The 16,439-nt window shown below is 42.8% G+C and overlaps 1 protein-coding gene across 8 annotated transcripts in view; it reads right to left on the minus strand.

Annotated features, from left to right (window-relative positions):
* The window catches only part of YEATS2 (YEATS domain containing 2), a 48,087-nt gene that overhangs the window by 29,411 nt on the left and 2,237 nt on the right, over window positions 1–16,439 (minus strand). For 6 of the 8 annotated variants that reach the window (XM_021555792.2, XM_021555791.2, XM_021555787.2 and 3 more), the window contains 9 exons: window positions 14,671–14,768; window positions 14,479–14,571; window positions 11,327–11,569; window positions 9,040–9,155; window positions 7,692–7,853; window positions 5,942–6,053; window positions 4,418–4,462; window positions 3,211–3,397; window positions 1,385–1,624 (listed from right to left, as the gene is read on the minus strand). In XM_021555792.2, coding sequence (XP_021411467.2) covers window positions 1,385–1,624; window positions 3,211–3,397; window positions 4,418–4,462; window positions 5,942–6,053; window positions 7,692–7,853; window positions 9,040–9,155; window positions 11,327–11,569; window positions 14,479–14,571; window positions 14,671–14,768 — 1,296 coding nt within the window. The remainder of the gene's footprint in view (window positions 1–1,384; window positions 1,625–3,210; window positions 3,398–4,417; window positions 4,463–5,941; window positions 6,054–7,691; window positions 7,854–9,039; window positions 9,156–11,326; window positions 11,570–14,478; window positions 14,572–14,670; window positions 14,769–16,439) is intronic. The other 2 variants (XM_021555789.2, XM_021555794.2) reach the window with 2 other exon arrangements.

Below are 16,439 nucleotides of genomic sequence, written 5' to 3' on the forward strand. Positions count from 1 at the left end.
CCCCTTCACTGCTCTCACTACAGCAGAAACCCTGGAAATCAATCTGTAAAATGGGCAGCTTCTGGGTAACATGGGCAGGAGAGAGAGAAACTAGAGAAGAAAAAAGCTGCATGAATAGGTAAACAAGAAATTCGGAGAAAAGGACTGGCAAGGAAGTGATCAGAGAAAAGAGACAGAAGCAAACACCAAGCTTCACCTACATTTTAATCTACTTTCTTGGCAGTTACTGACAGAACATAAACGGTCATCAAATAAAATCCCCATGTTTTATAAACTGCTTCGAGATCTAAAAGGGGCAACCCTTTTCAGCAGATAGCAGAAGCTTTGAAAAATGTTTAGCAGGGAAACATTTAAATAGCAAAGAACAACAAAGAAGAGTCCAAGGACTTTAGAAAAGATAGGATGGCCCCCTAATTCCTGCTTTCTAGGAAGCTTTGGGAAAAGATCAAGAGAAGAGCTTACAAAGAAAGAATAAAGCACTTGGCATATGTTCAAGTGAAAATCAACCTGAATAAAGTTTTAAGATGTCAATGAACAATATTGAAATTTAATTAAAAACCAAAACAAAACAACAAACCAGACACACTTTAAGAAAATTATCTCGGACCAGGTCACCAGAAATCACATTTACTGATAGTTGGTGCTTCATCCTCTCCTCCCTGAACACCAGAAAACAAAAAGCTGCAACAGGTCACCTTGCAGCTTCACAGCATGTGCCATGGTAAGCTGTACATTAACACTTTCTGATGTAAAACATCCTTCAGTGACTGGCACCACACCCAGGCAGGGAAGGGACAAGTGAATGAGCAAAGCAGCACTTTGGCCATGTTTGGTTTAGAAGCTGTCACACTGCCCACTGCAGCCAGCTGGCAATTTAATCCAACACAGGGTGGACTTCTGGAAGACAAGACCAGAGCTGCTCCATCTGATGCAATATGGCAAGCACAAGAGGGTGTATTTGAGTCTGCAAGGTTAAAACTAATTATTTGCTCAGTAATCAAGGAAAAAAAAATCTTCATCCATCCCAGCTGTATGAAAGCAATGGGGAGACGAATGGACTCTCCCCACATACAAAATATTCCACATGGAAGATGTGTTTTTGCCTGGGCCTTTCTGTGGGCAGCAGTCCATTTCAAGACTATCTATTTCACACTTAAAATCGTTCAAGAATAGGGAGAGAACAGCTCTCATCCTGCTTTTCATCTGTTTCGAACCATTATTTTTTTCATTGAGCACTAAGCGTGCTTAGCTCCTTATTCTAGAGTTTCCTACTGTCTGATGCTCAAGGACTGGCAGAAAACCAAGGGAAGGACACAGAACAAGTCCAACTGGTTCTCTCCTGTTCTCCAGGGGGAGGCACTCGGGTAAGTAAACTAACATTCACCTGATACAATCTTGCAACTCATGGTGATAGGCTGGAAGGATTTTCCTGGTGACTCTGCAGGGCTTGGACTCTGACCTTGAGGCACTATTTTACAGCTAGCTGCAATGGGTTGAAAGGCTGAATTTCCATGAGAGCCAAAGGCAACTTTCTGTGTGGCTAACTTGGTGGGAGTCCGTTCTATGGCGGATGGCAGGGAATAAAACGCGGCATGTCTTTCGGTGTCAGCATTCCCAGAGAATCCTGATCAAAACAGGGAAAAGAACAGAAATACTTCTTAGGCTGACACATCTGATTCCTTACTGTGCTTCTCTACACAAGCATAATCCAGGTATGACAAACATGTTCTTGAAGGAAAGAAGGAAAAAGCAACTGGTGGGAAGCATTGAACGGGGAGAAAGTGAGGGAGGGGATTACTCCTGCACAGGCCTGCTGGATCTGCTGGACAAGAAGAAAAAATGATGCCATGCACAGCCTGTTCAGCTGTGACAGGTCATCAGCCACTTCTTACACATTTCCTTGGAATGCCCTTCCACTGCCCAAAAGCTGCTGCTACTTCCAAGTGTCCTTGGTTAGGGCTCCACAGGGCCAAGGCTGGACCTCCTTTGCAGAGAATCTCGCAGTGAATTTTTTGGAGTAAGAGCCCAGGAGACCAGAGACTGCCTTTTGAGCTGGGCTATGGAATCCACTTTATTTAGTGTTCAAGGACATCAATTAACCTGGAGATGCTGAGAGAAGCCACTGGCTGTCAGTGTAAAAAGGAAGTACTTCCTTCCTGTTGGCTGTAGCACTGCTCACCTAAAGAGGCTATAAATCTTCTTGTTTGAATAAAAAAACCTATGTGTTTAAAATTTGGTTGTGTTTGTCCTTCTTTGGCCACAACAAAAGACCACATTTTAACAGCAGACATCCTTCTTGCTGAGCCTGAACACCACCAATGGCACCACAGAGCCTATCAGGAAGCACAACCATGCATGGCACCAGCTTACAGCCACTCCTTGAACACAGGAATGAGGGAATAAATCGAGAAAAGCATCAGCCCATGCAGCATCTGACACTATTTTGAAATATAACGTGGCTGTATCCAGAAGTTTTCTCACAGCAGAATTTTCTGGTACCAAGGGTACCAAAAAACAAAGCTAAATGCCACCAAGGCATAGCTCTTCCTCTTTGACACAAAGTACAAATCCCACAGGGGCCAGCACTGCTTGTTCCAGGCAATCCAAGTCCCAAGGCCTCAACTGCTGCCCCACTGCAATGGATCCTGACTTTCCTGATCTCTCATGGGAAGGGGAAAATAAGACCCCAATGTGTAGAGATGCCACTGTCCCTCAGACCAACACACACTTCTTCACTCTCTATTCTCCACAGTACAGTAATTACAGATACCGAGGGATTTTTGTTCCCTCACAGTCAGCTCATGTAAGGCACTAACATATATAACTGAACACACCACTAGACCAATTCCTCAAATGTACACACAGTGTCCAAAGCATTCAGAAACCTAAAATCCCCTCTGAAAATAGTCTGCCAAAGCCAAAACTACAACTGCTATTCAACCAGCTTTTTCCCAAGTGCATCTGCCTTTCCTTATTCACTACGTTTTATCAGAACAGAGCCTGTTCAACAAACTTCAGATTAAAAACCCAAACAAAACCAAAGCAAAGCCCAAAACCAAATAATCTATAACAATTTCTGAACCACATTTCAGAGCACATTAAGGAAAATATGATCTGGGGTGAGGTAGCACGGGCAACTCTTAAGGCATAAGAGCAATTAAGAGCCAAAGTTCCAAGAACTTGCATTTCACTGACATCCATTTGCTTTACCTTTGTCCACAGAAGCATCTGGGCTGGAGTCCCTCAACTGTTTAATTGGTGAAGAAGCTTTGACTGGTGCTGGGATATTCAGTGGCAGTGATAAAGATGTAGGAACATCAGAAAGGTCAGATTCTGAAGACTGGGAGAAGAGATATTCCTCCCCAAGGGAATGCCTGTGAAGCTCCACATCCACTACCTTCCATAAACAGGAGACAGGACATTAGTATTTAGTAGCTTGGTAAAGATATAAAAACTAAAACCAACGATGCCTTTTTATTTTAATGCCTAAAAACCTCTCTCTTTGTTTCCCCCAACTCTATATAACATTTCCATTTATTTAAGGGACAATTCCCAAAGGTCCAGAAGTACTTGAGCTATAACAAAAATCTTGCAACATTGCAGCCCCACAGTAAAACACATGTTGGTCCATGGGGAAATCTGAACTGTAAACACTGGAAGGATATTGAAGCCCAGCTCTAAGCAACCCACTAAAGAAAGGACTGCACCTCCCTGTAGGGACAGGCACAAAACTGAAGCCTGCCTTTTCTGGTAAGGCCTTGAGAAATACCCCACATGATCTACTCTTCAAAAGTGTTCTTTAATAACAGTAGACATTTCACATTAATGTTTTCTCCACAAACTGAAAAGCTGAAGTAATGCAATTTAACCATAAAAATTTCCACTCACTACAGTACAAGGGGAAAAAGAGCATCAAGAACACTTTAAAAATTTAGCAAACTATGGATTATTAATTAATTTATTTATTTCAAGAGTTCATTTTCCATTAAAGTCCTGAATCTTGACAGATACAGAAACTTAGAAGTACTTAATATACGGCAAAATTTCAACAGAATAGTTGGGTGATCTCTTGAGCTTAAATTCTTTATGTGTAAGCTCTGCAGCAGATCAGAATACAAATCAGAACATTTTGTACCAAAAGCTTCACAAAGCAATAAAATTTAAAGCTCCAGCACAAGTCAAGTTCTTTATGAAGGAAGAGCTGGAAACAGTCTCCCCTGAACTAAGAAGGAAGAAAAATGACTGTTGTCATGAATCTTGACAAGGTGTCATAATCCTTTCATTCAACAAGCAAGAAAAATCCACATTCTAGAAATTGTGAAATCAAATGGGTCTGACTCTGTGCTTAGCCCCAAGTATCTTTTATTTTTAAACATCTTGAAGGGAATCAAATCCATCCCATAACCCTCTGACTCACCGTTTCTGCACCAAGTGTCTGCAGGCCTGTGTAGGTCCTGTCCAGCTGGAAAAGACAATACAATATTTTAGCCAGAGCAAAGCATTATATTAACTAGAATTTACAACAAATTGTTTGAAAGAAATCTCAACCTATGCAAGGTGAGCAGCAGTGCATCCAGTATTCTGAGGCCATAAGGTCAGAAATCTGTGTGCTAAGTGCCCTCCCTCTCTTCTGCAAAAAATTCAGCCATGACCCAAGGCTCACACTAAAGTGGAAAGGAGTAAAAAAGTTGAAGGAAATGAGATTGTTGAGGGAATATTTCCATTTAAGAGGAGTCCTCAAGCAGTGTCTTTTATTCCTGATGTCAATATAAGGAAACAGTAATGAGAAATACTCTGAGCTTTCAACTGACCAGCACAAAGGCTGTGTTTACACTATAGTTTTTGATTAAGTAAGTGTTCACACCAAGCCATCAGCTGATAAAGAGGCATAACATCCCAGAGGCACCTGTTAAGACACCTGTAGAAGCAGCTGTGTTTGAGAGGTGTAGGATGTGCCAGAGCTCAGGGGCACAAGGGGTGCCAGGCAGACAGGAGAGCTCAGCTCACTCTACATCCTCACAGCAGCCACAAGCTCAGTGTGAGAACAGCAAGATTTGCTGATCTGAACTCCTGCAGGCCATGGACTGGCTCAGTTTTCTTCTGTAGGCTGAGTTTCCTTCACCATCCATCACTGTGTTACTAATTTCCCCCCAAGTCACATCTCCCCGAATATCTTTTACTCACCATCTACATTACATGTCCCTAAGCTGCAGGGGAATATTTTCAACCTCCTCTACTGTCTATATTTAGGGTTGCAATGAAGTATCTTATTTAGCAGGAAATTCATCAATGCAGGCAGAGTTCAAATAAAATTAATGCTGCTTAAAGAAAGAGGAGACTAACCCAGCTCAGGACTTAAGTCCACCAATGCCAGGAACTACTAATTAAAAGGAAAACGAGCAATGGCCTCGTTTTCCAGGACTGCTGCATACTAGAAATCCCAAGTGCTGCAGGGGTGAATGAGTTGGAAAAGGGAGCTCTCTTCAAAGGGAATAGGGAATCTCAGCCCTTCCTGCCCACTCTAACAACAAAGATAATCATTAGCTGATGTGTGCCTGTGCTGAAGGAACAGAACAGACATGGCAGCCACTCTTTCAGCAGAAAGACAGACCTGAAGCACTCTGTTAGGTTAAAGCCAATAAAAACATGATAAAAACCTCAAATTCTAGGGAAAAAGCCAGGTAAGCACTGCTGTTCTGAGCACATTCAGCTGCAGCTGCTGCAAGGCTGGGTTCTCTCCTACTGCATCAACTCCATACAGCCAAGGTAAGAGGCTTTCCTGGATCTATTTCAATTCTCCAGCTCAACTCTTCATGTGAAAATAACCACCAGGACACTCATAACACAGAGAGGCAAAAGCACATACACAAGCAGAGCCTCCTCTAGATTATGCATGAGAGCTCATTTAAATGCCTTTCTCTGAAGTAATTAGTTCAAATACCTTCAAATTGTGTATGATATCAATCCTTTTGTTCTGGCTATCCTTGAAGTGTATCTGCACTCTCACTGGGAATTCTCCCCAGCCTCTCCTGGTCAGGTGAAACGGAGGTTCTCTGGAAACAAATGGTGATTACATTTTGGTGCAGAAGTGGTACAGCTTTCACCTCCCTCCTTTTCAGAAAGCTAAAGACTGCTTTTCTATCTGACAACTAAAGCTATCATCAGGTCTGCTATTCACCACAGAGAGAGTGTAATCATAGCAATGAGAATTTTATGGCTTTGGACAGCTGAAAACACACTTTAACTTTACACAAGGGGACAGGGAAGAAAATGGTAAAGCACTGTTGGATGAGACATGTGGGAAACAAGTGTATTTTTAAAAAGAAGCCAAAAATGGGCTGTGCTATGTCAAATGAAAAACACTTGGTTAAAAAAAACCTAAGTCAGGCTCACTGCAAGGTGAGCTTCCAATGCAGCATTTTGCAATCACTGCCTGCTGCTCCCTATCTAGTAGCAAAAAGGCACGTGCCTCATCTAACACCAACAGAACAACACAGGGACAAGGAAAAGTTAATCACTGCCATTCTCCAAGCTGAAAAAGAAGGATCTGTAACATTTACTTCTATTCTGTATTTCAGCTTATTATTGTAAATGCAAATATGGTTTCTTCACCAGAAAAAACTGCAAGAGGTTTAAGGGCGATTTTTAGTCCAAAACATTAATACTCACTACAATGAATGGGACTGTAACACCAGGAATCTATTAACCAAATGGGATTAAAACAGAAGATAACCAGCACTGACAACTGAGAAAGGCACACAAAGAGAGTAATCAAATGTAATTTGGTATGTTACAGAAGAAATACAACAGAGTTTGCTTCTGTCGTGCTCAGGGTTGTCTTCCCAGAAACATTACTGAACTATACCAACACTTCTTATCTCAGGTAAATCTTCCTGGAGTTGCTTTTCAGTAGTTTAATTTTGCCATAATTAAGTTGCCATTCTGAACCTAAGCAGCCCTTCCCACACTCTTCCCTCCAAGAGGCAGCTGAATATTTGTGGAGAATAATTTCTTTGGGAAGACACCAACTATTTTAAAGGCATCCTCCCTCAGTCTTGTCCAAGGAGGAGGGATGGAAGACTGACAGGGCCCTTCCCAAGAGAGAACCTACCCCCACCAGGGTCACAGCTTGGAAAAAAGGTGTGGGGTACAGGTCTGGGAGAGCACCAGCACCATTACACTGATGGGAAAGTCCTCAGAGCACGAAGCCAATGCCACTGATCTCACACCATGGAGATATATTTTGGAGTGGGATATTTATGCCCAAACACACATGTAGCATTGAAAATACGGGCAAATCAGATTTTGGAGATTCCTCTTTGTTTTGCACACTGAAATAGAGGGGTGGTAGAAACCCTTTGTTTAGCACCAGAAGCCTAACCTGAGCAGCAGATAGTGTATGTAACATATACAGGAGAGGCACAACCCACATGAACAGCAAGAAATGCAACAACTGAATGTTTTTCCTCAGAAGGAAATGAAAAAAAAACCCAAGCCAAGAAATCTGTTTGGCACATTTCCTACATAAAAAAACTCATTTTTTTTTTTACTACTATTTTGGAGTAAGCCAAGTTAAGCCAGAGGTTAAATACACACATGGAGTATTAAACCAGGAAAAGAAGTTGTTAATTGGCACTGTAAGCCTGGCAAGCATGAAGACTGGAATAGTGACTGAAATAATTCCTTATTACCTCACTTCTACCAGGTCATTAGGTTTGTAACTGGGGTGGAGGAAGAACCAAACTTTCTTGACAAAATGATTTATGCTGGGTTCTCTCCGAGAGCCTCGGACGTACACCATCCACTTATGGGTTGACTGATCATTTTCTTCTCTCTTGTCAGGCGGAATGTACCTGGCAAAGAAATTAAATGACAAACACAAGATAAAAATCCCAAATAGACAAATACTGCAAAAAGTATTTTGGGAAAGATTATGCAAAAAAACTGAGGATGTTAAAATGCCTCTGGGAACCTTGCCCCCTGCACATTTCTGCTCATTCGTCCTTACTCTGACAGTTCATCCAGGAACAGATACAGGTCCCATAATCTACTCCAAGTTTCTAACACATTTCCTCTGTGTTTCCCTGTTTTAATGCACAACTGCCATATGACATTCACCCATTCAAATATTTGGCTTTTAATTAAGAAGATTTAATTTTAACATTCTACTACTGTCAAATTCCTTATCCTGTCCTATTCTGAACTATCAGGAAGCTAAACCACAGCAGAACACATCATCAAAAACTCTGCTACTATAAAAAAAAAAAATACAATTCTTCTTACCATTTTTAAAGCAACTTCAGGCAATACTTAGTTCTGGGTCCAGCCCTAGGTAGATTTTCAAGGAGCAATCCTGACTGTAAGTTTTGTCAGCAAATGTCTGAGATATTCTGTGCAAAAGACTGACTTGAGTAGAGCAAAGATGGAGAGGTAAAACCTGGAACTGTCCAGTTTCCTAAAACTAATGCCTCTCTTCACTAATTTCCTTGAAGATCAAAAGTTATACATATTTACCTGTATTCGTCTTTTAAATATAAATAAAAACGGTATGAAATAATTTATTTAGACTATTCTAAACTTGCACAATTTTCTTTATTGTGGTTGGTGGTGCCTTGTTCTCTTGGGGTTTTTCTTCTGTTTAAAAGACCCCCACATTGTACCCATGGCCACACTGAATTAGCCAACTAATTCAATTAGCCAACACACTCAATTAGGACAACTTGTTTTTCTAAATTTTCCATGGAAAACTTCTGATTTCTGCCTGATCAACAAAGGCTGAAAGACTTCCCTTGAGGGAAAGAGATCTTAAAACCTCTGCATACATATAAATTTATAAATAAAATAACTAATAAAACACCTGTTCCTTCCACAAAAAAACTTACGCTCAGACCAGAGGAGGGCTGCCTTGGGTACAGTGATTATTTGAGGGCAATAGCTCATATTGTGACAGCCTAGCAATTTCATTTGTCTCCTAATTGTAACTTTCTATTCAATTTAATCCTGAAATAAAGGAGCATCCCTCAGGCTCTGGATACTAACTTGGAGACGTTGCCAACCACAATCGTTTTCTTCACATAAAGTCGTGAAGTTTCATCATTTGACAGTCCGGCATTTCGTTGTCCTGGTTTTTGAGAGCTTGAAACACCCGAACTGTCCTGAGGGTAGGGGAAGAAAAAAAAGGCAAACAAAAACCCAAACATTCCTCTTAAACATCATTTTGTTTGGTGCTAGAAATGTAAGGTGTTGTTAAAAAAAAAAAACAAACCAAAAGCCTGTGTAAATGAAAGATCAACAAGGAATCATCCCTAAAAATACTTAAATTGCTCTCTAGGCACATTTAAGCAACTTAGGCATGTGACAATGCTATCCTCCCTGGCCAAGAATACACTGCATCCCTTAACTGAGCAGACATAGTGTAACATCCCATGGAGCTGAGCCATGACTTCAGCCTGGGCTTCAAAAGCACTGCCCCTGCACTATCTGAAATAAAACCAGGCATGGCTAGAATGGCATTGTGTTGGTCACTAACCAGGAACAAAGCTCAACCACCCATGAGTGGGGGCTGAAAATCAAAATCTTTCCCATTCCCAGCTTCTGCTGCTCTGAGGGACTCTGGTGCTGCCTCACAGTGAAGAATCGAGGCTGGGTTTGAGGCAGGAATTCAGCTCCAGCTGAGCAGGGAGAGCAGCCATAACCTGTCACTGCCATCCAGGTCAACCCACAGACCCACAGCCACACCTTGGCATAATAAATCAGCCACCCTGTAACACAACCCCAGCTATCAAGCAGTGGCCAAGACTCCCAGTACAATGATCTGACCACCCACTGTGCCAACACAAGTAGAAGTGTTCTTTGTATAGGACTGAGAGGCTTTTCTACAACCCTGCTGGATGGAGTGTCTGACTGGAGAGTAAGGGACTGCCACCCTCGAGTGACCACAAAGCAGCCCAGAGGATGCACTCTGAGCACCTGCCAGAGGAAGGCCAGTGGGAGGCACTGGATTCACTGAGGAACCATTCCCCCTCCTCCACTAATTCAGGGGTGCCTCAAAGTGGAGCAAGGAGTCACAGAAGGCTGGGATGACTCCTGCTCCTCATCACTCCCTCAGCCTCCTCTGCATTGGTCAAAGATGTACCAGTGTGCAATGTACCCAAGCAATACAACTGCTCCATCCATCTATGCCCCCAGCACAGAAACAAGTTCTATTGGTCTGGTGGTTTACAGCATAGGTGGGTCCACATTCTGTACAGCTCATCTGCCTTCTCTCCAGACCCAAGGCAGAGTGAAAGTAAACTGCAGCCCTGCTATCAAGGAGGGCTCTCACGCAGCTTAATGTAGGCAAAATCACTGCTCTTTCTGCCATCTATTAGTGCAACTTATTCAGCTGCAGACTGCAGTCATATTCACTGAGATATACCCACCCCTGGCTGCACTCCTCTGGCAGGCCTGACCACTTAAAGGAACTGAAAGGAAACTGAAGAGTTTCACCTCATTTCACATTTCACCTGCAGACACTGAGTGAGCCTCTCCAGTGAAGCTACCTGCAGACAACAGGTGAAGCATTTGTGTGGCTGCACAGAGAGCCACAAAGGGAGGGACTGATCAGGTCAAAAATAAGCCCCCAAAAAGCATGAGGGAATACTGACAGAACATATTTTTACTTGGGTCAGACCGGCTCCATTAAGCAAATAGTGGTTATGCACAACAGCAAGCAGCACCATCAAGAGGAAAAGCAATTCTCTCCTGTATGGTCCCAAATTGTGCACCCAGGCTCTACCAACTCAGGCTGCCAGGGTGAGCTAATTCAAATAGTGTTACTGTCTGCACTACAGGCTGCTGAGGAGGCCAAACCCCTCCAGCTGATCAACTGCCCTGAGCAATGCAGTCCCCATGGGCACTCAGAGCCAGGCAGCAGCATTACTCCTGAAAACACTGCTGGGAATGACAGACATTGCTCCCCTCTGCAGGCTCTACCCTCCCATCCTGACTTCCAGCCCTAGAGCAAAGCCCAAGCTCAGGCTGTGAAGCACCTCCTTTCCCCAGAGGCCACGGCCGAGGCTGGCAGAGCTGTGCTGACCCCACGGCTCTCCCCGGCCTGCTGAACTCCTGTGGGCAGGACTGAGGTAAGAGGAGGTACCCACGTTACACACACTTCAGGTGGCCTCACAGCAAAGCCAGGCTGAGGGAGTGGGAGCAAGCGGTTGGAGAGGGTAAGGAACACATCTTCAGCAAGGTGGGTGAAAACATGAAGAGCTCCTGGTGCCAGCACCGAGTCCTCAGAGCACACACCTCCAACAACTTGATCACCACTCGAGTTTTACTTTACCCGGCCAGCATTTCTGCTCTGTCTCTGGTCCAGGCTGTTTGTCAGCCGCTCGTCGGCGTCCAAGCTGCCATTGTCCTTGTCCAGGAGAAAGTCATTGTGCTGAGAGAGCGAGTCGCTCTCTGAGTGGTTGGCAGAGGGAGTGTCTGAGCCCTGGTTAGCTGGAGACGAAGATCTCGAGGGAGATTCCAAGAACTTCTTGATTGAAGGGTGATTAAGAATTGTTGTGTCACACGACCTGGTCCCCTGCAATGAAGAGGTCAGGAAAATCTGGTCACTATTTCCCCACAGCCCAGATAAAAACAAAGCTGCATCAGGAGAGAAAAAGTCAATGAATAAAGAAACAGTAAATATTTAATCAGCTGCCCTGCAGGAAAAACAGATGCTGCGGAAGATAAAGCTTAAAAGGGTTCTACAGAAACAGCACCCCAAATTGAATTTGTTCCTTCACACCTTTTGATCTCAGAAACACACTGGGTTTTGGGAGGACTGCAGCCTACTCAACTACCTAAAAGATCCCTTTGAAAACAACTTTTTCCTGTGCAGCCACCTCCAGTCTCACCACACACAGGAAGGCCACAGCTGCCCAGCTCTTGCAGGCAAGCAGGGTAGGTAAGTGCATCAGGCTCTTCAGCTTTGATACTCATTGGCAGCCTTGTCAACACCTATGAGGCAAGCTACACCCTGTCTGCTCCCAAGGCTTAGCAGGGGTAAGTAAAAATGTGTTTAGGCATGCTTGCAAACTTTCCTCAAAACAGATATCTTAGCTAATCTTAGATCCTCCTAAACCTGCAAGGGAGAGAACAGGACAGGCAAGTGTTTACATCTCTCTTGTTTTTTTCATTACCATGACAAAGGCCCTTCTTTTTCTCTTGCAATTGCTTTTTACTTCCCAAGTAGAAGGAAAACATCCATCAACTCAAAACAAGTGTCCCCTGGCCGCTTCTTGACCCAGGCACCAGACCTCCCTGTCACTTGGGTTTGACAATGAACCAGGTCAGCAGGAACACCCCTGTGCAGCAGCAGAGCACTGACGCCTCCCTTCAGCTCCTGCAGCCACAGCTCAAGGAGGCTCCTTCCCTGCCCAAACCACCTGCATCAGTCAGGCCAGAACAATTATTCATGGGGCATGTCAGAAAGGAAAACAAATCAAGAAACTGACTTGGGATCCATTTGTTGCTTTGTTTGTTTTGTTACTGTTTTTGTTTGTTTTTTTTTTCTCTTTACAATTTTATTTTTAATCCACATTAAGTTCTCTGATATAGAATTCTGCCAACATGATTGAGGGGGAAGCAGACAGCAGCATCACTGCAGAGCAGAACTGCCCTCGAGAGGTGGTAGCAAGAGTGGAGCTACAAGCACTGTCCCACCTCTGAAGGAGCATTCCAGAATTTCCTTTCCAATTGTCCATTACATGCAGGAGCAGAGCAATTACCAACTCTCAGTTACCAGCTTGGGAGGGTTAAAGCCATTTATCCAAGGGCAGGGACACACACACAGCCTGTCCAAAAAACCCCGAAGTCCAAACCAAACACATCTCCTTTTGTTTTACCTCTAGTCAAGTAAAACGACCAACATCTTGTCCAATAATTTGTGGGAAAACAAAATAAAGCACAATCATGAGGAATCCCGAGCCTCAAAACTCAGTAGCATTGGGTTTGAGAACTGTTTATATTTCTGAGAACAGGTCAGGAACTTATAAATCATCTCCCAGAAGTTCTGAATTAAACTACAAAGACTCCTATTCTACCAGAAGCAGAAACAAGACAATCTTTCACTGCCTGGTCAAACATACACGAGCCACAATTAAAAACAGACAACAAAGAAAATTGAAATCAGCAACAATTTCAAAACAAAGGAAAAACTGATTTAATCTGTGTGCAAATCAGGACTTTGAGGAAAAAAAATGCAATAAAGATACAGCCATAAACTCATAAAAACTAGTGGAAAACTAAATAAAGCAAGGAGGCACCAGTAAGTTTTGTGAACACCTCAAAACAATTACAGAATATATTTTTTCTGTAAAGTGTGAAAATCAACAGGGAAAAAAGCAAACACCCCACAGCACAGCTCCTGCAGACACATGATGACAATGGACAAAGGCACTTACAAAGATTAGAACTTAGGTCACATTCTTCAGCTGCCTACACAAAAATTAAAAGGGGCAGAGAGATCTCCAAGCCTCCCAAGGCCACCACAACCTTTTCAAACTCCAGTTGCTCAACTCAACTTCAGAGAGGGAAAAACAAGCTGAACCTTTTTGTTTTTACCTCACTCCAAGTCCTTTGAAGAGCACAACAGGAAAACCAGAAGCAGCATTGAGAGCAAGTGCTTGGAAGAGAAATTCTTATGGGACTAGAGCGAAACCCATGTTTGCAGCAGCCATTGACAGCTTCCAAAAATCACTGGAAATCAAATCAACTTGAACTGAAAAGATGGTAACAAAATGCCTACACTGGTAATGAACTACATGTCATTTGGGACTCTGTACAGTCATGAACACCCTGCAATTAGCAGTCATTAAGGGCAGAGTGCTCAGAACTGGGGTTTAACTAACAGGGTTTGAGGCTTTTTAATCTTGTGAATTTTTAATCACTCTGTGATATCTCCCTGATTTATCTCCTGCTTTACTGCTGCCATCAGTCTGTTCACCAACCATTAACAGACTGACTGCCAGGATAAAGGGAAGATCGTTTCACAGCACTGCCCGAGTCTCAAACAATCTTGAAATCTTTATTATTTTTCTTTTTTCCTGAAAAGTCCCCAAATGCATGTGCTGCCACTGTCTTCCTGTGAAACAGGAAAACATATTCCACACTTTTCACGGCTTTGCAAGGACAAACTGTGCAGTGTCTGAGAAACAAGACAGTGCTCTCAGGGAAAAACTGAGGAGGAAAAAAAATGCAGAATATTTCAGAAACCAGAACCAGGGGCTGCTGAACAACTTTGCAACTCTTCTTGAAGACTCCTCCTTGCCAGGACCCAGCAGATGATGCAAAGGTCTCCTCTCCCACTGCCACCCCACTTGCAGTTTGTATTCCACTATTTCATTCAATCACATCTTAACACCAAACATCAGCTAACAGCCACTGAAACTCTACACCTTCCTTTGCAAAGACTCCCTGAAGTCTTGTTACTCCCAGAGTAGTTTTTACCTCGCCAGCTTTGAGGAGGCCAGCAGAGGCATAATAGTTAGCCACAATGCAGGCACGCAGCTTGTCCATCATCCTCCTGGCTTCAATCAGGCGCTGCAGAAAGGAAACAAAGAGTAATGGTCAGCACTGCAGCAATCCCCCATGCCCCAAACACCAAGACCTTAGGTATTTATAAGAACAAAACCTTTATACCTGATCTATAACTTCAATTTCATGTTCTTTACTCTTCATTTCGACGGCAAACTGTTCCTTTATAATGGTCTCAATCTTCTGCACAGTAACATCTCGAGCTGTACAAGGCCACACATGGAAAATAAAGGAGGAAGTATTTACATTTCTATTTTTGAGGCTCCATTTGAAAACAGAAAGATCAGAAATCACTACAGAGTGAGAACTGAAGGGATAGTAAGTTCAACACACAGACACACATAAAGGGAAGGATCATTTTCTTAAAAAAAAAAAAGTTATGTCTTAACAAAAACCACATGTATCTTTAAAAGCCAGCTTATGTGGAGAGCTATTTTTCCCTTTTTAGGTCTGAGATGGCAAGTAACAGAAAATGGGAAGAACAGGGCCAGTTTGTTTACTTCTGCCCCAGTAAAGCTGTAAACAGTAAAAGGAAAACTCCACAGTGCTGGCCCAGCGCAGGCACCGCTGCGACTGCGCCGGAGCGAGCTGGAACACCACGGATGTTCTTCTGCTCTCCTTGGCCAGAGCCACATCCAGGAGATTTACACCACCTCACACAGCAAGAATCAAGTAAACTCATATTTATACAGCCCTGGCACGAAGTGCAGCCTGCTCTGGAGTGCCTACAAGCTGTTTATTACTCACAAAGGAAACTACATTATCTAAAGCTGGTCTACCTCTTACAAAATCCTCTTCCAGCACAGCAGACAAAAAAATTTAGCCTTTCAGCAGGAGTTTAGTGACCTTGGTGGAAAGTATGTAGTTTAGGATTTCAAACTGTGCAAATACCTTTCCGCAAGTTAGTGGCTAAGAATGGAATTGGCATATTACCATGTTTTTCTAGGATATGTATAAACATAACTATTCTTTTTGCTCTACACCTACTGTAGACTTTAATATCACCCTTCATTTAGGGCACCTCCATTACACCAAGGGGTTTCAAACAACTGTTTTCAGCAAATTCTAAGTCAGAACCTGGCAAAGCAGGAATTACACTTCTAGAAGAAAGCCTGGAAAAGGTGCTCCAGCCTGTGTCAGTAATGGAGTGACCCCACAATAAAGCAGATCAGCAAAAGTCTGGTTTTCCCTGGAAAAATCTTACATTGTTTCTACATGAAATAGGAGGCAACAGCACAAAGACTTTGGCTTGAGCTTCAGAGGAAGCATATGTCCTCCTAAAAAGTACAGATCTGTTTGAAGAGGTTTCTAATATCACCAGAGAGAAGGGAAATGAAAGCAAGTCAAAGCTTTGCTGGTATCTTCCAGATAGCACAGATCATTTTACTGTCTGATCAGGTACTTACAACAGGAGTGAGGCAACTGATGCCTCTATATGCAACAGGGGTATACTAAATAATTTTCTTCCTTTCCACATACATATATACACACAGGCATATATATATATATGTATATATATATGTATGTATATATATTTATATGTTGATATATATAGGGGCATATATATATATGTTTGTGTGTATGTGTATAGTTCAAGCCTACATTAAAACACAATTATGGTCGAATCTGCATTTGAGTAAGGCAAATTAAAAACCAGAGGGATATAATTTACCTCCAGCCATGAACCCACGATGAAGAAATTCTCATGTAAGGCTATATGCTTAAAATAAACAAAACAGATCAAGGCATGAGAGGTATAGTTCAGAGAGGGACAACTGCATCTCCTTCCAAGGCTAAAGCCATGCCACAGCAGCATCATGATGATTCAAACACTTCAGGATTTGTGGTTATATTACAGAGGCTTTTAAGAACAC

Source organism: Lonchura striata, chromosome 10 (assembly GCF_046129695.1).
Source record: "Lonchura striata isolate bLonStr1 chromosome 10, bLonStr1.mat, whole genome shotgun sequence".
Taxonomy (NCBI): domain Eukaryota; kingdom Metazoa; phylum Chordata; class Aves; order Passeriformes; family Estrildidae; genus Lonchura; species Lonchura striata.